The 24338-nt window shown below is 31.8% G+C and overlaps 1 protein-coding gene across 2 annotated transcripts in view; it reads right to left on the reverse strand.

Annotated features, from left to right (window-relative positions):
• The window catches only part of LOC145277943 (exocyst complex component 2-like), a 164473-nt gene that overhangs the window by 86718 nt on the left and 53417 nt on the right, over nt 1-24338 (reverse strand). For both annotated transcript variants that reach the window (XM_080130027.1, XM_080130028.1), the window contains exons 11-16: nt 24174-24276; nt 19904-20016; nt 17230-17316; nt 9329-9370; nt 6900-7027; nt 391-441 (exon numbers count right to left, since the gene is read on the reverse strand). In XM_080130027.1, the coding sequence (XP_079986153.1) occupies nt 391-441; nt 6900-7027; nt 9329-9370; nt 17230-17316; nt 19904-20016; nt 24174-24276 (524 nt within the window). The remainder of the gene's footprint in view (nt 1-390; nt 442-6899; nt 7028-9328; nt 9371-17229; nt 17317-19903; nt 20017-24173; nt 24277-24338) is intronic.

Raw genomic sequence — 24338 nt, forward strand, 5'->3', positions numbered from 1 at the left:
TGCTTAATCTTGTGTTTTAACAAAGATATAACATTTTTACTGAAAAAGTAGTGTAAAAAATGTGACAAAACGCATATGATATTAGAGGGAAAAATATCCAAACATGCAAGGCACAAAAATAGTCATAACTTCCTTAATTTTAATTGCATTTAAAAATTTAAAAAGATTCTTTCTTAGCTCATCAAGCTCTTTCTATATATACCAATACTGAAATATTCTAAGCCATTTCAATTTTTTGATGTGTATTCCTAGTATCTATGCAGCAGTGACAACCAGTCATGCTACAATAGGAAAAGAATTTGACCCATCCCCCAAAAAAAAAACCCCAAAGAAATTTCTAAATTTATTAAAAAAAAAAAAAAAAAAATTTGTATAAATAAAATATCTCACCTTAAACTGGGAATGTTTATTAGAATCTATTTTAAATGGTTTCTCTCCAGTCTGTAATAAAACAATTTTACATTATATTTATTGAAAATTAAAAATACATGTATATCAGATTGCAAAAACAAAACAAAAAAAAAATATATATATATATCGAACGATATCAAAACATCGTTAAACTCACTACTCGTTCAAGCAGCCGCCAATAGCGTAATGGTTAGGAGCCTTGACTGCCGTACAAACGGTCGGGTTTCAATCATGGCTTGAGGTAGTTGCCTGTCTAGCCGCACTGATGAGCTGTGAAACAGCGAAACAGTACTGTATGTGGATGATATATATATATATATATATATATATATATATATATATATATAGTGTTATAATGGAATAATTCCAGGAGGAAATCCGGGTATGAGAGCTCAATGTGGTAAACAGAGCAATAACATAAAAATATAACACGGAAATTACATAATTGTCGATGCAATAATTTATTTCAACCTTATGGTATTTTCAAGCATTTAAACTAGACAATTACATTTTTGATACAGTACCATTAGCATATAAGCGACGCTCTTTGTGTAAACAAATCGAGCGGACGTATTTCAGACGATATCAAAACATCGTTAAACTCACTACTCGTTCAAGCAACCGCCAATAGCGTAATGGTTAGGAGCCTTGACTGCCGTACAAACGGTCGGGTTTCAATCATGGCTTGAGGTAGTTGCCTGTCTAGCCGCACTGATGAGCTGTGAAACAGCGAAACAGTACTGTATGTGGATGATATATATATATATATATATATATATATATATATATATATAGTGTTATAATGGAATAATTCCAGGAGGAAATCCGGGTATGAGAGCTCAATGTGGTAAACAGAGCAATAACATAAAAATATAACACGGAAATTACATAATTGTCGATGCAATAATTTATTTCAACCTTATGGTATTTTCAAGCATCTAAACTAGACAATTACATTTTTGATACAGTACCATTAGCATATAAGCGACGCTCTTTGTGTAAACAAATCGAGCGGACGTATTTCAGACGATATCAAAACATCGTTAAACTCACTACTCGTTCAAGCAACCGCCAATAGCGTAATGGTTAGGAGCCTTGACTGCCGTACAAACGGTCGGGTTTCAATCCTGGCTTGAGGTAGTTGCCTGTCTAGCCGCACTGATGAGCTGTGAAACAGCGAAACAGTACTGTATGTGGATGACTATAGTGCTCCTCACCTTGAGTTGAGCATATTGAGAAGTGAAACACGAATTACCATTAGCATATAAGCGACGCTCTTTGTGTAAACAAATCGAGCGGACGTATTTCAGACGATATCAAAACATCGTTAAACTCACTACTCGTTCAAGCAACCGCCAATAGCGTAATGGTTAGGAGCCTTGACTGCCGTACAAACGGTCGGGTTTCAATCCTGGCTTGAGGTAGTTGCCTGTCTAGCTGCACTGATGAGCTGTGAAACAGCGAAACAGTACTGTATGTGGATGACTATATATATATATATATATATATATATATATATATATATACATGACAGCTGATAATTAAAGACATAGGAGAGTAGAAAGTGGAACGAGAGGAAAACAAGTGAAGCATGCATGGTCCCCCGTGAGTGCACAGTGAACGAGACATAAAAAAATAAAAATGACCAAGTTCAGCATTGCCCCCTCCTCTCCCATTTAGCTCCAAAAGTTCCCAGGGAATGTCAAATCCTGGTGAAAATGAACAAACGGTGTAGTTTTAGGCCTTAACATATGTAAATCCGCACCATGAAAAAAAAAGAAATGACTAAGTCCATCATTTGCCCCTCCACCCATTTAGCCCCAAAAGTCCCCAAGGCGTTAACATATTTGAGTTCAGCACCATGCAAAACTGCTAAATAGACATACACAGAAAATTTGAGACAAATATGGTAAAATAGTCCCAAAAATGGAGTGTTTTTATTAGCCCTAAAAGAGCCCCTGGCATACACCCAAAAGTTATTGTGAAACATAGACAAACAAAATTATATAGAAATCAGTTAGTTACAACTTTTCAGAAAGTTTTATAAAAATCCAACGCAACAAAAACATCAATTTTAGCCATTTTAATCCGAAAAGCACCTCTAGGGGGCAACCAGAGTTTTCCCAGAATATCCGTTCTTCTACTTTTTTACTCATGTCATGTTTAATGTTTGTGCAAAATTTCAAAAAAATTCCAAAGCGCAGTTATTGAGAAAAGTGCGGACAGACCAACAGACGAATGGACAAGGGTGAATTTATAGGTCTACCCTCCTTTTGTCGGGGGACCAAAAAAATTACTTCTATTCTCTGTTGAGGAAGAGAGCTATCTATAACAACTAGTATACAAATATTTCTAAATCTAGAACCTTAAGAAAGAAAAATACAAATTTAAAAACATTTTTGCATCATTTATTTTTTTCCTGGTTTTAATCACAAATGAAATCTCAAAACAAAATGGTTGGTTGGTTGGTTGTTTTTGTTTTACGGCATATCAACCCTTTTCGGGTTATTTAATGCCGAATCCAAAGATTTTGAAGAAAATTTTTTTAATAGAACATATTTGTTGTTTTCAAGTCGGTTTCTATTTAACCCATAGTTGGGACCCTAACAGGTACTACCACTCCGGGTCAGAGTGGACCTGGGAGCAATGGTAATTAAAGGGTGGCTCCACACTCCCCAAAGCCCACAAGCTGGGGCCTCACCACTGGATATAGTTTAAGGTCATATCCAGGACCCCCATTGAGGGACTTTTACCCTCTGCAGGGGGGCAGTCGGCATATTCTAATGCCCCACCGACAGGGCCCAAAACAAAATGGATTCTACATTGTTAACTCTTAGTTCTGATATAGGATGTTGGCATTACCCTACTCTCACACTGTCAAAGCTTTACTGGGGGGAACCAAGCACAGGACATCCTTGTTATTATTCGGTAACAATCTCTACTCTGATTTTTATCTGATCAGTCAACTGTATTTATCAAAATCTGTTTAGTTTTTCACATTTCTTTCTAACTAAAGGAGCCTAATGCTTATTTTATAAATTTATATGCAGAATTTCATAAATTTCATAAATCATCAACTGCCAAAACAAACTCAGCCTTAAATTCCAAATTAGACGCTGATCTGCATTCCAATTTCTAACTTATATTTGTATAATCTACTTTGGTAACAAGGACAACTCTCATCATGATCCGTTACTAGTTATTATCATTATTAGTGAGACATCATGGAAATATAATCTGGATTATATATTTTTTTTTTTTTAAATAGAAATCACTTCAGACAAGGCATGAAACTACTTCAAGTAGCTAACAAGAATGAAAGATGATTATCGCAAAGGTGGCAAATGCCTATTAACCTTGAAAAGACCAAAGCTGTAGGTAGGAGGTCAGCAGGAAGAGAGTTCCACAGACTTTCAGTTCCGGGAAAGAAGCTACTGGAATAGTGTACTATCTCTTATATAATAATAAGATTGCAGAAATTCCCCTCTGGACAAAAGTATTGTAGGTTTACGATAACAGATGCCACATACAAATTCAATACATCTAGGCCAATAGCCACCATCTTATGTAGCTTTCAGAAACCATTTTATACAGATTCATCTGTGATATTAAAATGCTACATTGCATCCCAAGAGCAACACTATCACAATCGCAACATTTTTAGAGGAAGAAGTCTCTACATTTCTCTCTAATTATTTAGTCCTACCAATACTTCCAGTTGTCACCGGAACGAATTCTACACTTTCCACAGAATCTATTCTTTCACCACCTGTAACTGGTGTTACGCTGTAACCCAGTCCTACTGGGGACGGTAGAGATGGGTGACATAATGAGATATATATATTAAAAAAAAAGAAGAAATTTCCCAGGTTCCTTGGTAATGGGTTGGTATGGGAAGGGAAATCCATCTTGAAGACAACAATAAAATGAAATGTACTGGACAACGAAATCACATCGGAAATAGCGAGGACAAATACCAATGAAAATTAACAAACTTTTATTTATATAAAAATAAATAAAATTCAAATCAAGAAAAGAAAAAAAAAAATAACAAACATGTAACAGTTTATATTCATAACAAAGAAAAAGTTTGTCTGCTCTGTTTGAGATGGATCATAAGTTATATGCGAGAGAGATGAAAAGTTTTTGATGGATGACTCGCTGATTTCTTTTTAAAATGTATCCTTTCTTTTGTTTCTAGATTTCTTTCCTTTGAACTTTCTTATAGTTTGTTTGGTTGCATGCTGGTTCTCCACTGTTTTCAATCACCTTTCCTTGTTGTTTACATTTGTCATGCGCGCATGGTTTGCTTGGAATTCTCGTTTCTGAAGCTCATATGAAATCACTGGCCTGTCATCAATATTTCGCTATTCTTTCAATTTTCCGCCCAGCTCTGTCGTCGTTGGGTTTATTCTTGTTCAGTCAGTCTTTTCATTTAGGCTGCTAGTTAAAACTGACTTTTGCCGTCTGACAGCTATGTTTTGTTGATGTTCATCTCTGTCTCTGTCTATAATCAGTTCCACAACATCGTAGTCTTCACCTTTCGCTGCCTTCGCCACTCCAGACTTTCACTTCTCAGCGCCTCCTTTTTTTGAGCGCAAAAATAATAAATAAAAGATAGGGCAAATATATCCTCTCTCAGTTTGAAAATTAATAAAAATAATTTATTATACATTTTTACAAATGTATCACACTGGCTATTAACAATATAGACTTAACATAATCTTCAAAGTTTCCAGTTCATAAATAATAATGGCTCTCTCACCAAACTTTGTCCATTCTGATTGCCTGAGCTCTGATAATTCTCATAGTCCGGAATCCAATTCTACATTTCATAAACGAATGATTACTAAAATTATAATATGGCATCACTAAGAGACATTAATTTGCACAGCGTCAAGTTCGTTTCATGCTTAGGTCATTACTGTTTTGTGTGTGTGTGTGTGTGTGTGTGTGTGTGTTGCCCTTTACAATTCGCTTGGTGTTTGCTATAAACATCAACAAGTCTCAAAATATTGTGTATCCACAAATATTGAGAACATAAACACAAAAACTGCGTTGCTGATGGTTCTTATTATAGTCCACGCATGCATGTGTTTGTGTGCGTATGTTCCAAAAAGAAAAAACAACTTTTGTTGTTAAAAAAATTGCGAAAAACAATAAATATATATATAAACATTACAGAATGCAACTTTTCCTGAGATAAATAAAGAAATATATATATATTTTCAGTAAATTTACAGTACATTTTTATTTGTTTTATTGTATTTCTATTTAAACAGACAGAGCCACAGCAACACATGGCCGGGTACAGCTAGTTAATAATAATGTTCCTTTTGAAATAATAAATATCTTTTAGAGTCAATACTACTAAAAAAAAAATAAATGACTCCTGTAAAAATAATTGTCAATGTCAGCTAAATATTCATTAAATAAAATGAATATGTCTCTTATTTATTGAAAATGGTGATAATTTAATTCTTTTTTCTTACTGCTAAAACATTTGTCAGTTAAATATTCTTCAAAATCAATAAAATGAATGTCATTTTTTTAAAAATGTATTTATTTAAAATTGTACGGTTTTTGCTGACAAGATGGTTTCATTAATTGATTGCGGACTATTATCTTCATCTTTCTTAGTTGTTGTTTCACAACGTTTCAACCAACTATTCCTCTAGTCTTCATCAGGTGGTAATTGTAACGGGATAGGAACTCCGAATCTCTTAACTGCACCCTTAATTACTATCTTCTATAGTTGTTGTCGTCTCACCACATTTTGTCGTCTCACCATGTTCCTCTAACTGGCTTTGGGTAGGATTGATACTGCTATCTTCAGACAATTCTCACCTGGAACCATAGAGATTCGACATGTCTATTCATTGCGCCACGGGCCCCAAAAGGTGATCAAGGTTGAATTTTTTGGTCTCATACATCCATGTTTGTTTATTATCTGATCTTCCATGGTCGGGTCCGTATCAAATGGTATATATATTGTTTTAATTGGAATTTATTATTGAGATGAGTATTATTTATTAATTTATTTATTTGCGGACTATTATCCTGATCTCTTAGTTATTGTTTCACGTTTCGGTCAACTATTCCTCTGGCCTTCATCAGGTTGTAACCGTGACGGGATAGGAACTCCGAATCTCCTAACTGCATCCTTAGCAATTACTGCCTTCCATAGTTGTTGTTGTCTCACCACATTTTGCCCAAGTAAGCCTCTGGTTTCAATACTACCCAAAGCCTGCCATCATCAATAATGAATTCCGATTAAAAAATAATATAGGATGGTTTCATTTTGTAATAATTCATTTGATTATAGTCAGCTAAAGTACTTCCTTATTTCCGGCATAGTGCTACCCAAAGCGGTAACAAGGTAAATCAGTTCTTTCATATTTATACATCGTCCGAAACATAGTTGAAAAATGATAAAAATAACTCTTCATTCCAAAAAATGAAGATGGAAATATTTTGGTTGTACTTACTTCTTTGTGAAGTAGGCTGCCTGCAAAATAGGCATGACCCAACTTCCAAAAATCGGGGAAGTTTTCTGTTACAATATCGTTCAATTCTTCAACAAATAAAACTTTCTGTGGTGTCTTAAATCGCATCGCTGAAATTTAGAAATAGGAAAAAATATAAATATTTTGATATGCAAGAAATCAAGAAGATAAAAAAAGACAAAGACAAGAACAGATATTTCTAAAATACCCTCATTCAATCTGTGTGTCTAATGATGAAAATGCTATTTAAAACTTATGCATCATAGAGCAAGAGACTGATTGATGAAGTGTGGCAGGTTCGTTAGTGGACAGAGAATCTTATTAAGTTTGGATGCATTAAATACCTGATAGATGTTTAGATAAAATCAAAAGTAAAAGAAAATAAAAGATAAAGATGAAAGGAAAATAAATAAAAGATGAAAAGGAAAATAAATAAAAGATGAAAAGAAAAATAAATAAAAGATGAAAAGAAAAATAAATAAAAGATGAAAAGAAAAATAAATAAAAGATGAAAAGGAAAATAAATAAAAGATGAAAAGGAAAATAAATAAAAGATGAAAAGGAAAATAAATAAAAGATGAAAAGGAAAATAAATAAGATGAAAGGAAAATAAATAAAAGATGAAAAGGAAAATAAATAAAAGATGAAAAGGAAAATAAATAAAAGATGAAAAGGAAAATAAATAAAAGATGAAAAGGAAAATAAATAAAAGATGAAAAGGAAAATAAATAAAAGATGAAAGGAAAATAAATAAAAGATGAAAAGGAAAATAAATAAAAGATGAAAAGGAAAATAAATAAAAGATGAAAAGGAAAATAAATAAAAGATGAAAAGGAAAATAAATAAGATGAAAGGAAAATAAATAAAAGATGAAAAGGAAAATAAATAAAAGATGAAAAAGAAAATAAGATGAAACGAAAATAAATAAAAGATGAAACAAAAAATAAATAAAAGATGAAAGAAAAATAAGATGAAACGAAAATAAAAAGATGAAAGGAAAATAAAAAGATGAAAGGAAAATAATAAGATGAAACGAAAATAAAAAGATGAAATGAAAATAAAAAGATGAAACGAAAATAATAAGATGAAACGAAAATAATAAGATGAAAGCAAAAATAAATAAAAGATAACAGATGAAATAGATGAAGATGACAGACAAAAGAACAAAAGAAAAAGGTTTAAAAAGAAAAGTACAAAAATTGTGGAAAAAGAAATGGACAAGATAAGAAAAGATTTAACCAAGAACAGTTTTAATCCTATTTAAGTCATATAATTACTACAGTTAACATATTTTTTTATAAAATATCTCGACTCATCTATGTGTCACTGGTGACTTCCTATCTGTACAAGCAACAGACAGATTCTTATCTTAACTTTTAATGGAATTTTCCAATTTCTCCTTACTATAGCCTTATGTGGAATTTAAAAAAAAAATTTTTTTTTTTACATTATTTTTACACATCCGCATACAATGTTGCTGCACACCAATAACATTGGATTCAAGATTACTGGATAAAAAAAAAAAACATCTAGCAGAAGGCCAAATAAAACAGCAAAAACATAAAGAAACTATGGCGATAACAGACATCAAAAAAATCAAAATGCTTGTGAATTCAATTTTTTCTATAAGGAAAAAAAATTAAAACAAAAATTAGATAAATAAAGCCTGTGGGAAATGAATTCTACAGATTTATAAGTTGTTGTTGAAATGGTGTTCACTCCAGTTGGGTTGAGTTGACTTTTCTGTCCTGCATTAAATCTGAAACCACAGTTTGGTGCTACAAGATAAGGTTGTCTAAAGATACCAAATTCCTGACTAAAAATGCAAACATTGATGTTATTTTTTTTGCTTGAAGCATAAAACTTTTACCAAAATGACTAGATTCAGCATTAAATAATCTGAAAAAAGGTTGATATGCCATAAAACGAAACAACAAAACTAAACCACAGAGATCTTGAATTAGCTTGCACAAGATGGTTAACCAATCACAATTCTATCATGATCCTTGATGCCCAGGTCCTCAGCTGTTCACAGATATGCTTGTGCCATTCCAGAAGAAATGTAGAGAGGATTACATAAATTCTTCCTCTGAGTGACCGGTTGCATGTCCAAATCATCAAAGATGTTTCTGCAACAACACAGATTGAAGTTTTGGTGAAAAACAGCAGTTCGGACACTGTTGATGCATTGGCCAAACATCCAACAATGAACTAGCCTCATTGAACATGTCTTCCAGACATAGATGATGATAGATAAGACAAAAGATTGGTCGATAAGATTTTTTTTGTTGCTATTGAATCTTTCCACCACTTTAATAAAGACCATTGCAATTAAACAAATATGGTATCAGTCCTAACTGGGCGATAAACCTCCACTGTGTCCTGCTTGGATGGAACAAAAAAATGTTTACCTGCTGATTGGTCTTGGTTGGAACTTTGTCCGGACGATTTGGCTGTAAAAGATGAAAAAAGAAAAAAAAAAAATATGCAAATAAAATAAAGTGATCATTAAACCGATTATGTTCAAGATAAGGTGTTGAAATTCAGTTCCGGTTGCAGCTTTGAAGATAGGAAGACAGTGACAATGTAGAAAATGTCCCTTCTGATTATGTTCCTCTCAGATAACGTGAGGTTATGGTAAAACTCATGAACCATTTTTAAATATAGTTCATTATAAACTGTTTTTGTTAAAAACATACTGTGCTGAAATAATATTATTTAGAAAGCTATGCTTAACATGAGGGGTGAGCTTTGTTAACAAGTCTGTACTTTCACCTTGTAATTTAACAAACAAAAGATATGACGTTTCTGAATTTTTGAAATGAGGATTGGTTATTCGTATTATGGCTGACAGAACAAGAGCATGCTACCCCTGGGAAGTAAATAAAGGGTTCTGCTCGAAATTCCGTCCAAATCCCGGAGTTCAACAAGATACACCTGAAGAAAGTCGGTGGTTACATCAACCGAAACGTTGTGAAAATCACACTCAAGATGAGAACAGTAGTCCGATGAATAATAATAATAATAATAATAATACAAACAAAAGATACCAGAAAAATTCAATTAAAAGCATTTGATTTTCTTATGTGAATTATCATGAAAAACACTTTCTGTCCCAATACCGTCTTCCTATCTGTAAAGCAACAACTGGAATTGAATTCCAGTACCTAATCTTGACCATAACCAAATAAGTTTTGAACATTTTTTTTTTAAATTTAAATTTTTCACACAATTACATTTCTATCTCTTTTTAATAAACTAACAGGACTCATGTCTCAGTGTTGCCTATGAAAATTGAAGTTAAGAATTGTAACCCCCAGATACAAATTGACTGAAAATACTCTTTTTACCCAAAATACTATATATATATATATATATATATATATATATATATATATATATATATATATATAAATAAATAAAAGCATATGTAATATATATATATATATATATATATATAAAAGCATATGTAATAGTAAAATGAATACACTCATTGAATTAGAAAATAATAAAAACAAATAATTAATGAAATGTCTTTTCTTCAAAGTAATGACAAAAACAAAATGAAACAAAATAAAACGATTATTAAAATAAGTTTAAAAAAAAATATATTTAAAAGAATTTTTTATTAAATTTTATTAAATTTTTAAAACAACTGCTTTTTAACAGTCAATTACATTTTTTATTTCTATTTATAATTCGTTCTGAACTCCAGAAAACATTAGAAGCATTTGGGTCACGTGTATGCAAGAATACAATTAGGAGAGTGCGTCGAAAGAAAGGAGTCCAATTGTGGAAACCAAGAAAAACTCCTTTGTTAAAACCGATTCATGTCAAGAATCATCTTAAAATTGCCAAGGAACATTTGGAGAAACCTTCAAGTTTTGGGATAAACTATTATGGTCAGACAAAACGAAAATTGAATTATTTGGTCAAAATAGTGTAAGTCATGCCTGAAGAGAGAAGAACTCAGCGTTTGACCCCAAAAATGCTATCCCTACAGTGAAGTTTGGAGGTGGGAGTATAATGGTTTGGGGTTGTTTCTCTTCAGCCAGCCCTGGAAAACTTCACATCATAGAAGGGAAAATGAATTCTCAAATGTACTGGGCTATACTTGATAATCTCTCGAAGTCTGCAGAGGATTTGAACTTGCCTAATGGTTGGATATTCCAGCAGGACAACGATCCAAGCACCTGGCTAAGGCAACTAATGCATAGTTTCAGAAGGAAATAAATGTATTAGAAGGGCCAAGTTAATCACCTGACCTCAACATAATTGAAAATCTGTGGTGAGAGTTGAAGTTTATGGTACAAAAGAGATCCGAGGAATCTGACAGAACTTAAACGAATCTGCCAAGAAGAGCGGGATAAAATTCCAGTTAATATTTGTTACAATCTTGTAAGGATATATCCCAGACGTTTGGAAGCTGTTATGGCGAGTAAAGGTTGTATTACTAAAAATTAATACTATTTTTTCTTTGTGTTGGATACTTTTGGAACCTTAAATATGGCATTTATGTAATTATTTAGTGAATGCGTAATTACATATGATTTTTAATACGAGATTTGTATTTATCATACAAAAATACATTAGAATGGCACTTTGTTATTTTTTTGTGTAATAAAAATAAATCAACTTTTTGCTTTGTATCGAATACTTATTGCACCTAGCATATATATATATATATATATATATATATATATATATATATATATATATATATATACTAGCTGTACCCTGCCACGCGTTGCTGTGGCTCAAATTGGCGCAATGGAAAAAGTTCTAAAATGAGAAAAAGCATGTTTCTTATAGGTTTAAATTTCCATTTTGTTGTTCCATTTTCTTAGCTAATATAGAGATTTTCCGGTTTGGTGACTCTTGAATATGTAACATAAATTGTCCATGTGAAAAAACAGTCAGTGTATAACTGTAAGGCCCACAATTGTAAAGATTGTTCCCTGTGCTTTGTTGATGGTTATTGCAAATGACAATAAAATTGGAAAGTGTAATTTGCTAAAGTGTAATGATGTATCCAGTGGAATCATAGGAATGCATGGAATGAAGATATATTCATCTGTGAAAGGTCCTGTTAAGATTGTTGTTTCTATGATATTGTTTGTTAATTTTTTTTTACTGCAAGCTATGTGCCATTGCAAAGCTTGGATTGGTTTATATTTCACAACATGATAATTAGTACACCAAATTTCAGTTGCAGTACATGCGGTGGCATCCCTGGCAAATATAACTGTTGGATAATTAACCACTTTATCTGCTTTCACAACAGTGTCGATGGATTTGTATTTGACTACCTCACTTGGAATTTTACATTTAATTATAGCGTTAAGTTCATGGGCATCTTTGTATTGACCTGCAAGAATAGCTCATTCATTCAGTCAAATGGAATTCTTATAATTTGAATATCTGCAAAAACCTTTTAAACTATTCTTTTGATGGAATAAAATTACAGAAATTACAGAAGTTAAAAGTCAAAGAATTTTGCCCTTAACTCTGATCAGCTGGCACTTTTTCGTACCCAATTTCCCACAAGTGATGCAAAAGTTTTTGTGCGGATCGAACAGTCTGCAACTGGACATGCATATTTTGAGTTAAGTTTAATGTCTTCACATGGAACAAAAAGGTAGAGTATTTGAGGCAAGCATTTATTTCATCTGCTGGTGTTGATTGAAGAATAACAGGTAACATTTGTCTGAAATCTCCTGCAAGCAATATTACTGCATTCCCAAATGGTCTGACATTGCCATGCAAATCTTGCAAGGATCGACCAAGAGCCTCAAGTGATTTTTTGTGTACCATTGTGCATTCATCCTAAACAATAAGTTTGCATTTTTGCAATATTTTTCCCCATATTGGATGTTTTGGAGATGTCGAACATGAGATTTTTGAAAAATTGAATGTTTTAAAGTAGAATAAATAATTCTACTTGGCAGCAAGGTCGCAGGTATTCCTCATGCAGCAAGGGCTAAGGCTATGTCATTTTGTTACCAAATGGCTGCCAAAATCAATTTAATTAGAAAGGTTTTACCAGTTCTGGTGCTGTTCAAGGTAGCAGTAGTTTCCAAATAACTTCTATTCTCACAGTCAGTAAATTAGGTGACTAAAATAGGATTTATCCATGTTTTGACAATGCCTTATTCACTGTAATTAATTTAGGAGACTAAAATAGGATGAGGGATTAGAGATGGACAGATAGAGAGGAAGATATATAGATAGAAAAGAGACAGTGAGAGGAAAATAGAGAACGAGAAGGAGATAGTGAGATAAAGGGATTGATAGATAAACAGAGAGAGGGAGAGAGTTAGAAACAGAGAGGGATGAAACAGAGGAAAGGAGAAAGATAGAGGGAGTTAGAGAGAGAAAGGGGCTCAAAGAGAGATGGAGAGGGTGATATAGAGAGAAAGATAGATTGAGAGAGGGAAAGGGAGAGATGGATAGAGAGAGATATTAAGAGAGGAAGACAGAGGGGGAGAGAAACAGAAGGTGAACTACACTTCACCGTTTTTTTCCTCGTTCAGTAGAGAAGAAATCTTTCGAGACTGAGGCAATTTTAATGTTTTGTTATTATCCAGAGTACCTCTTTTTTTTTGGGGGGGGGGGTTAGATTTTCCTCGCATTAGAAACCGACCGGGTTATCTGAACTTTCACTTAACAAATTAATAAAAGAAAAACATATTGTAAAATTTGAATTTAACAGGAAAATACTATTTTAAAAAATAGCACGATAACCTAAGTGTATAAGTGCCACTTTAGGTACTCCTTGGGCATTGAGTTCCATGGCGACCAGCATAATTATTTAATGGTCGCTCCCTTAGACCCCCTAGTCAAGGCTAATGCATGCGCACGTAACATTTTTTTTATTTACTGACGTTGGCTTAGTAACTAAACGATTTATTGATAATTTCGTAACCCTTAAACGCATGCCGGAAGATTTAAATCGGTTCATTATTGTTGTAATGAAAAAAACAGTTTCATTCAACACAAAACCAAAAACACATATTAATGATAAATGATTTATTATTCTATTCATTGAAATTTACTAATTTTTAAATAAAAAAGTAAAAAAAAAAAGTCAATAAAAAAATAGTTGCTTATGTGCGCATAAAAAACTTTTTTTTTTGTTTTTTTTTAGATTAGGTCCACCCTATAATCCCCCCCCCCCAACCTCCTCATCTTAAGAACAGCTTCCGGAATAAACACCACTTTTGGAGGGGGGGGGGGGCTATTTGCAAAATTTAACTGATATTTGTTGTCAGCATACCCACCCGAAAATACTATTTTAAAAAAAAAAAGGAGGGGTTCAGTGCCCATGGCAGAGAAGTAGATTTATTTATCAATAAAAGTTGCGGAGAAGTAAATTTATTTATCAATAAAAGTCGTCATTTAAAAAAGAAAATTGTGGAGGTGTACCTAAATGTAAATATTTACCCAAAAAATTATCCCGAAGTTTATTACAAAAACGTTTTGTTTTCGCACTATTCAACAATTTGTTCATCCGCGCATGTAAATTAAAAAATATTTGTAAAAGTGAGAAGTTATCAGTAAATGATTTAGTTTTTTTTTTTTTTAATTTATTTATTTATTTTTTTACATTAGGTCCACCTTCACAAATGTTAAGAACGGCTTTCCGAATAAACACCCTCAACCTCTCCATGTTAACAACGGATTTAGGAATAAACACCATTTGGGGGGTGGGGGGGATATTTAAAAAAAAAAAGTCGATAAAAGTCGTCATTTAAAAAGAAATTTAAAATCAAATGTTTGTAAAAGTGAGAAATTATTAATAAATGTTTAGTAAGAGAGTGATCCGCGCTATTTTTTAAATCGTGTTTTTTTTTTATTCCATTGCAAGGTTAAATAAAGTACAGAATAGGTACAAAACACCCTCCCCTCCCCATGTTAAGAATGGCTTTTTAAATAATAACGTTATTATTTCAGCATGGATCACTCTCTGCATGAGTACCCATTTTTCTTTTAATATTCATAAAAAGTAAAACTTTTTTCAAAATAAATAAATGTTTGTAAATGTGACAAATAATCGTTTAGTTACGGCAACGTCAGTAAATAAAATGTTACGTGCGGGGTGGGGTGGGAGACTAAGAGAGACACTATTATTTTTTTCTACTGGTCGCCATGGAACTCAACGCTCAAGGAGTACCAAAATGTAATTTTTTTTGTAAAATATATAAATTTCAAGCAATTTTTGCAATAAATAATAGATAGCAACTTCGTTAATTTTACGACTCGCCCCAGCATATTATAAACACTCTAACTTGCCCATGTTAAAACTTTCGGAATGAACACCCTCAACCTCCCCATATTAAGAACGGCTTTCGAGGTTTATGGAAGGGCGTTTTTTTTTAACATGGGGGGGGGGTTAGGGTGTTTATAATACGTTGAGGCATGTCGTAAAAATGAAACAGTTTAGAAAAAATAAAACAAACTTTTTTATGTAAACAATGCCGTGAAAATAAACTAAACAATTAAAATGTAATGTTTCATGAGTGAAAAGCCTTAACATAAATAAAATTAAAAAATTGGTAAGTACATAAATGAATTTAAATTTTTAAAATATGGGATTATTTTTTTATTTTTATTTTTTTTATGTGCTAATGCAGAGAGTGATCCGCGCTATTTTTAAAAAATCGTTTTCCACGTTTAATTAAAGTTTTATGATGTTTTTATTACATTGTAAGGTTTAAGTACAGAATATGTACAAAACACCCTCCATTCCCCATGTTAAGAATGGTTTTTTAAATAATAACATTATTATTTCAGCACGGATCACTCTCTGCATCAGTAAGTTTTTTTGTTTTTTTTTACTTATCGAGTTAACAGAAAATGAAATCTTTCGTCAATTCGGGGCTGTGAAATGAATCGAACCGGAAGTTCAGTTTTATCAACAGAACAGATTCGCAGAAACGGTTAAAAAAATATATTTATTTTATTTAATATTTTAATTTTAATAATTTGCGAGGTAAATGTATTTTAATAACATAAAAACATACCTCGACTCTAAAAATGGGTTGTCTGAAAATTTCAAATAAATTGGTAACGTAGAAATATGGTTTTATTCGTTTAGAACGAACCAACTTTACATTTTTATATATATATATATATATATATATACACACACACCAGTGAGCAACATTCCAGAATCATTCCACAATCATGGTTATTCTTTATTTTTTATTATTTTTTGCATTTTTAATTATTTTACTTATGGGTGAATGCCTATCTTTTTTCTAAAAATGCCTTACACGTGTTACATTGTGCTATTTATATAAAGTCAGGTATGTATATTTGTTTATAAATGTACATATGGGATTCATTCTTAAACTAATTAACCGACCGTTAATTTTGGAACACAGCTGTTAGGCAAAAAGGGGTCAAAATGGAACACGGCTGCTAGGCATAAAAAGGGTCCAAATATTTAGTTTTATGTAAAGGAAGCAAAAAGGGGGCGGAAATACAGGAAAATTTATAAACATTTGCTTTTTGTGAAATTTTAACAATAGGTAGCAAATATAAATAAATATTCCCCCACTTTTCAATTTTTTTTTTTTTTTTAAAGTATTTTAAAGAATTTTAGGGGCCATAATAGGGGTACAAACTTTCATTTGTAAAGTGAAACATTTCAGATTTGCATTAAATCTTATCCATAGAGTTTAAACACCAATTTAAAAAGATTCCTATAATTTCAATTTCTCTTTAAGGTCCCTTTAAGCTGAACGTTAAATTTTAGCCATTTTCTAAAATAAAAATCATGTAATAAATTTCAATCAAAATTGCCCCCCCCCCCCACACACACACCAAATAGATTTGGAAATCTTAAGTAGGATGACCCCTGGTGTGAATGTGGTGTTATAGCGACTGAGAACTCTAGCTAGGATTAGCTTAGTCCACAAAGGTACAGTGACAAGGATGACCATAGACTCCCCCTCCCCATTTTTTGATTAGCCTTGTGCCTAATTGTGTTTTGTCAACATTTTTCTTGTCAAAATAAAATATATAAATCAAAATTGGAATAAGGATTCTAGACATAAGTTTAAGTAGCATTATATTTTAATCCTTGTGAAGGGAAGATAAAAGTGGTGCAAAACTGTCCTATTCATGGAAATAATTTTATCTATCCTGAAACCGATATTCTTTATAACATGAACTTATAGATGTAAAATTCTTACATTTCATAGTATTTGGACCTTTCAAAAAAATTTTATTCAAAAGATGAAACCTACCATGAAATTTTCACTGGGTCTCGCAAGTCAAACGAATGAATATTTAAAAAGTTACTTACTTGGAGTATATCCTGTTTGGCGTGGAGACATTGGGCAAGTCTTCCTTTGAATTGGAGAGTCAACTTCTTGTTTTTTGATTTTCTTGCCTGAAACACAAATCAAAAAGAAGAGGGAACAAAAAAAATAGAGTATAAAAATTAAGTAATTGAAGAAAAAAAAAAAATGCAGTATATTTCATGAAAATAATTACAATATAGTAGAAGTGGGGAATTAAGTTGTAAAGTCGTTAAAACATTGTTATTAGATTCAAATTTCTCATACTGATACATCTACTGTAATAAAATGAATAATAATAATATATATATATATATATATATATATATATATGCATAAGAACAAGTAGTTAATAAAACATGTTAAAAAACAGTTTGAAAAAGAGCTAAAAACATATTTAATTTTAAAAAAGAAAGCACAAAATAAGTGGATAATCCTTAATCCGCGGAGTTTCAAAGAAATACTTTCCTTCTCATCAGAGAGTAGGATTTAGCAAAATGCGGGATCGGATTTTGCAAAAGTATTTGATGAAACTACAAGTAAGTCATTGGTAGCAAATAGTGAAGCACAGGAATATGGTGAAGAAAAAAGTGATTACATGTGAATGGATAGTCTGGTGAAGGGTAAAATATCAAATAAAATCCAAAAAAGTTGGTTAAGTTTCCATTTCCACAAGTAAAATCCAAGGGAATCGCGTAATTGGAAGATGGTCCAAAGTAATCCAAAAGGCAGAAATCCGTGGAATAATTCACAAATGGGGGCAAGGAAAAGGGAATGAGTTTAAATGATATTATTAAGAGGAAGATGTGCGTAGAAAAAAGAATTTAAAATGACTGTCAAGGCTGGGCTGATTTTGGGAGAATGAGCGAAGAAAAAGAAAAAAAACAAAAAAATGATTGAGGTTATTTTAGAATAGAAAAGCCAATGTCAAAATGACCCAGACAAGATGACAGTTATATATATATATATATATATATATATATATATATATATATATATATATATGCACCAGATATTTTCAAATATTGTACTTGTATGTTATTTCTTAAAATCAATCATCTTCAGAAAGTCTTGAAATAAAGACAAAATAAAAAAATAGGGGATCAAGAGTTACGAGGCTGCCAAAAGTAAACACTCTAGTCTCCTCAAATCTAATGATTTAAACTTTTTATCATAATCAGGATGTTTTTATCAACAAGTCATCACTTATTAAGGCACAAATGCCAGTTGAGCATAAAGGTTAATGAGTTTTTCAAGTAGATGGTGACGCAAGACTGATAAAAAAGGTTGAAACTGATCAGAATTCGATCTTTTAAGAGGACGGTTCAACAAGAATTTGTTTACATTGAACTTGAAAACGACTATGTTTTAGTTGGCTGGGGAACAGCCCTGTGGTATTGTGTTCATAGATGGGTATTTCTAAGGAAAAAAACTTTGTTCATGGAAGTTACATTTTGTTTTAGGTACACAAAGGAAGGAAGCAAAATTATTTATATTGGTTGCAGCTAGAAGAGTTTTTGCTGTGAATGTTTTACTGATGTTCTGTTAAGCACCTACCATGAAAATAACCATAGAGCAGAAAAAGACTAGCAACATCTCTTTTGAGAAAAAGAAATGCCGTAGGGAAGAGAAGAGGACATTATTCACCACTTTCTTATTGGCTGCAAGCTGTAATTCTCATTCTCTAAATTGTCGATTAAAAGTTATATTGTACTTATCCGTTATGGAATGCCGGTCTCCGAAATAAAAATTACACTTAATCTAATCAAGTAGCTTTTTCCCCATTTTTTTTTTTTTTAATGGATATCGCAATCAAATTAAGTGAAATCATGTCCGTTCTTGGGGAGCTAGTTTATCACACACACATTAAAAAACGGCCTCCTCATGTCTAATTCTGCCCTCATGGGGAGACAAGTAAACAAAATTAAAATAAATAAATAAACAAACAAACAAACAAACAAGACGTTCTTTCTCTATCTCTCGATACCACGATTGTGTGTGTTTTTCCTTATATACTTTGAAAGTAACAAACATTGACCACTACCAACAACAAACGTTAAATAAAAACACCATTTACAAGTTATTCACTTTAGGGGAGGGGGTAAATTTTCACACCATCCGCCAAATCTTCATTTATGGAGAGGAGACGGGGGAAATAATGCATAGACCAGCTTACGGGAACCTATTTTCTGGGAGGGAGGGGGACTGTTTTTTTTTTTTTTTTTTTTTTTTTTTTAATGTTTTGACTTGTACAATTTTTTACATTTTACTGCTTCTATGTTTTTTGTTTGTAAATTTTTATTTTGGCAGAGTGGGATAATTTTTTAAAATCATATCAAACTCCTCAATTTCCTTGAGAATAACAAGTTTAATAAGTTATAAGGTCATTTATATTTGGCATAGACAGATACTTTTCAAGATATGAATACCTGCATTCTGCACTGTAATTCACTTGCGGAATTGGGGGGGGGGTGTCTATCCCGGCAGCCTTTTTAACAATGGGAAGATTGGGGGAGGTGGGCCTATTCTGAAAACCGTTCTTAACATGGGGAGGTTTGGGGTGGCCACCAACAACAACAACTGCCCTTTACTTTTTTACGTGGAGGGTGGATATGCTTCCACTGGGCAACGCTGGTTAACAGGTCCTGCTAGTAGATTAATAATAAAAAAAAGACAAACCTTCAATAATGTGTTCATCTCTACAACGAGACAACATTGTCATAAGCCATTTTTGTTGATTAGTCAAGCATTCCCATGCAGGGTCACCTCCAGATTCCAAGTTCACCAAATACCTGTAAGAAAGAGTAAAAAAAAAAACAAAAAAAAAAAACCTCTTAAAATGCTTTAATGCAAATAATATATTTTATTCTTATATCTTTCTCTTCTTCTATACAGTAAAGTCAGTCAATTTTTTTTTCTCCTTGAAATGTTCGATTCTACAAAATCAATATTTAATTGTGAATAGTCATTTTATTCTGTTGAACATCAGTCCATCTTAACAATAAAATGTAACATTCAAGTTAATTCCACCAATAGAATAATTCATTTGATTAAATTTATTTGTGTATAGTCACCATTTTTTCTACAAAGGGAGATAACTTTATATTTGTCTGTTATAAACTTCACTTTGTATAAGAAAAATGTTTAAAAAAAAAAAAATCCATTATCCATTAGACTTATTTCGCTTTGGAAAAAATATAAAATTTAGGACTTCTACCCCCCCTCCCCCATCACAACCCAAATCAAAAAGCAAAATAAGTTCCTACCATGCTCAGTTCAGCAACTGCTATGAAAGGAGCAGAGAAAGACTAGCAATGTCTCTTCTATGAGAAAGTAGCCATAGAGAAGAGAACATCTCTCACTAGATTAATAATAAAGAAAAGAGAAACCTGCTAGGAGAGAATGTGAGAAGAGATCTTGTGAGTGATATCACGCTACGAGTTGGCTGATAATGGTTATCCTCTTTTCCAGTATACTGTCCAATAATATAAGCATTTATAAAGGACACTTGGAAATACCTCTCCCCTAGTCTCTCAAGTACAGATAAAAACGTCGGTTTTTGAATTTCGGTTCATATCAAAAAGTCCCTGACCATTGAAAATAAAATTTGAACTATCATTATTATGCTAACATCTTCGACAAAATGAAAGCACATGGTTATAAAGAAAGGATGACATCATTTCCATTAAAAAATTAAAAAATATTTATAAACAAACAAAAAAAAATATCTGTGAATAAAATTGGTGATGTAAATAGTTTATTATTTGAATGGAAATAAATTTTATTGTGATATAAACATTTTATTTAAAAAAAAAAATTTTCAGTTCAGAAAATATACATTTTGCGCTGTTATTTTTAATGGAACGTGCAATCTAGTAAGAACATGATTAACTTTGCTTGAGAATGCAATTCCATCATTTATCACTAGGTCTATGATAACAGCATATTCTTTTCATTGTTTTCACTCTCGGGTGTGTATCCGTTAATATGTTATGCTTTTTATATAGAGTGATGTGGTTCTTGGTTGATTGATTGTGTCGAATATATACTTGAGAATGAAAAGAATATTCTGTTGTCACAGCCCTAATGATTACTACTTCCTGTTGATTTCAGTGTTATGTGACCAGTAGTTTAAAAGTTCATTGGTTAAATATTTACAGGCAGACACACACATCTACTGTTTCATATATATGAGAAAGAAACATCTCACAGAGCATTTACACTATTAATACAAAATCAGTATAGAGATTAAATTGTGTGGAATATTTTATTCGATAGTTCCCAACAATTCTCTTTTAATAGTTTCTGAATTCATCTAATTCTGTTGGCAAGATTAGGGTTATGACAACAGCATATTCTTTTCATTGTTTTGACTCGAGTGTGTATCCGTTGATATCTTATATGCTTTTATATAGAGTGATGTTGTTCTCGGTTGTCTGTGTCGGATATATATTCAAGAGTCAAAACAATGAAAAGAATATTCTGTTGTCATATCTCTAGTGGGTAATCTCCAAAAATACCATTAGGGCTTACAACATGGCCGCCAGAAGAGTCAACAAAAATCTGCGAATAAAATATATAAAACTCGTAATTTCTGTTTTAAAGTGGGTTGTCAATTTTCTTTATGAAATATACTTCCAAAATAAACTATTACAGTCGTTTAAAACATAATAGAAGTATTATTTTTTATTTTTTAAAAACAATGTTTACAAAATGTCTACGCACGTTCGTAGACATTTTGTAAACATTGTTTTTAAAAAATAAAAAATAATACTTCTATTATGTTTTAAACGACTGTAATAGTTTATTTTGGAAGTATATTTCATAAAGAAAATTGACAACCCACTTTAAAACAGAAATTACGAGTTTTATATATTTTATTCGCAGATTTTTGTTGACTCTTCTGGCGGCCATGTTGTAAGCCCTAACGGTATTTTTGGAGATTACCCTCTAGTGATCACTGTTTTTGGCTATTTCTTCAGTTGTTAGGAGTGACATACCAACATCAACTCTTACCTGATCAGCCAATACTTTTGATAGCCATTCTCTTGATTTTTCCTTAAAAAGAACTTTTTATGTTTTTTTTTAATTAATAAATAAAATAATAAATGGAAACTTATGTTCAAACCACATTATTTCCTTTTATAGAATGATGTTGTTGCTGGATCTGCTGATAGTAAACCTCTTTCTGATATCTACATTTTTTTTTGTCTACCTTGCAAAATTACACCAAAAATACATGTATATAATTCCAGGTTAAAACATATCCAAAAACAAAAAAAAAACAATGAATTTAACAGGATTATTGATATCGTGCTCAATAAAAAGAGCAAGTTATGTCTTTATTTCATTTTAGGTAAACAAATTACATGGTTACGACAATAACAAAACTAGTGTTTCGGTCAAATAATGACCATCATCAGAAAACATGATCTTCAAGAAGTATCTACATATATAATATGGTTCTATAATTTTAGTTTCCTAGATGTAAATTCACTGAAACTCCTGTTTATCAGAAAGTGCTCGATTACAATATGTTTATTTATACAAACATTATTGGCTACATAGGTGCATACATATTTCTGCAGTGTCTCTTTTCAGAAATACTGCATCTTTGGGTCGAGTATACAAAGAATTTAATATTCTCGAGTTTGGTTTCAATAAATATCCAGCCTGAAGACACAGTTTCTCTGAAAACAGGCAGGACAATTTCACGAGGAAGGTCATTTATGAAAATCAAGAACAATAACCCATATTATTGTCACGTTGCTTGGATGTACAACCATCGAGATCAACCTCAATCTTTCTTTTGGCTAGGAAGAATCTAATTATATTAAATATTTGTCCAGTAATATGGTACAAATTAATTTTCTTGAAAAGACTTTCATGCCAAACCCAGCCTTAAGGCTTTAGATATATCAAACGCTACTGCCCTAGTTTCATCTGCCTTGCCCAAAGTATGATATATGCATTTAGAGAATGTGCTTGCCTAAACCCATACTAATAATGAAAAAGAAGCTTAGCATTAACGAGATAGCAGTTTATTGATAGACTGATTAAGATTCAAAGATTTTAATGGAGAGCAAGAGTAGGCTGATGTGGCAATAATTTTGAACATCAGTTCTTTCACTAGAAGTTTTAAACACTGGTACCACAGAGGTAATTTTCCATCTTTCAGGTAAGCAAGATTCGGCAAGGCATTTATTGTAGAGTTTAAGGAGGACAGAGGCCAGCTCAGGGAAAAACCTTTAATGAAAATTCAGACACCTCCAATTTGGGGAAAATTTTAGTAGGTATTAAACATCAATTAATAAATATTCAAACTTTCAATTTTTTTTGGAATATTTAAAAAGGTTTTTAGGTGGCATGATATTGGCACAACCTCCCATTTTAAAATTCAAAAAAGTTTGCATTGTATTTGACCCATAGTCATTAGACACTAATTAAGCAATGTTCTCTTAATTTTAAGTTCTTCTTAAGACTCTTTAAGCTGGTTCTTCTACGTTTAGCAAAATTCAAAAATTGAAATAGTGAATTTCAAGTAAAACTAATGGTATCTATTGAATTGTCATGTTGGTTAATACCAATAATAATAATAATAATAATAATAATAATAATAATGTTAATAATGATAATAATGAGTATCATCAGAAATAGCGGCTTAGAATCATTATATGTTTAATGGGAATATGGAAATGGCACAAAACTGTTCTGCTTGAAAAATTCATTTTACTCATCAGGAGACAGATATTCTTCCAATATTTGTCCAGTAATATGGGACAAATTAATTTTAAAGAACAACAAGCATGCAATAAGAAAAGAAAAACATTTTTCATTCATTTAAAACATTTTTTCATAATTTCATTTTCTGTTGCTTTAAAAGTCTTGTAAAATCTATTTACAAAAAATACAAGAAAAAAAAATGGAAAAAAAAAGGGGAATAAGTCACCTGATTAATTTTTTTTGTTCTTCAAGAGAATTTGGTAATTCCAAAAGTTTCTGGTGTAACATCTTACGGAATGAATGAACACGTTCTTCAACTTCTTTATACACTGAAATGAAAATGATGATATCATTATGCCAACTATAATTAGCAATGAACAGCAGAAAAATC

The sequence above is a fragment of the Euprymna scolopes genome, chromosome 6, assembly GCF_053919585.1.
Source record: "Euprymna scolopes isolate OS-2025 chromosome 6, ASM5391958v1, whole genome shotgun sequence".
Classification (NCBI taxonomy): Eukaryota; Metazoa; Mollusca; class Cephalopoda; order Sepiida; family Sepiolidae; genus Euprymna; species Euprymna scolopes.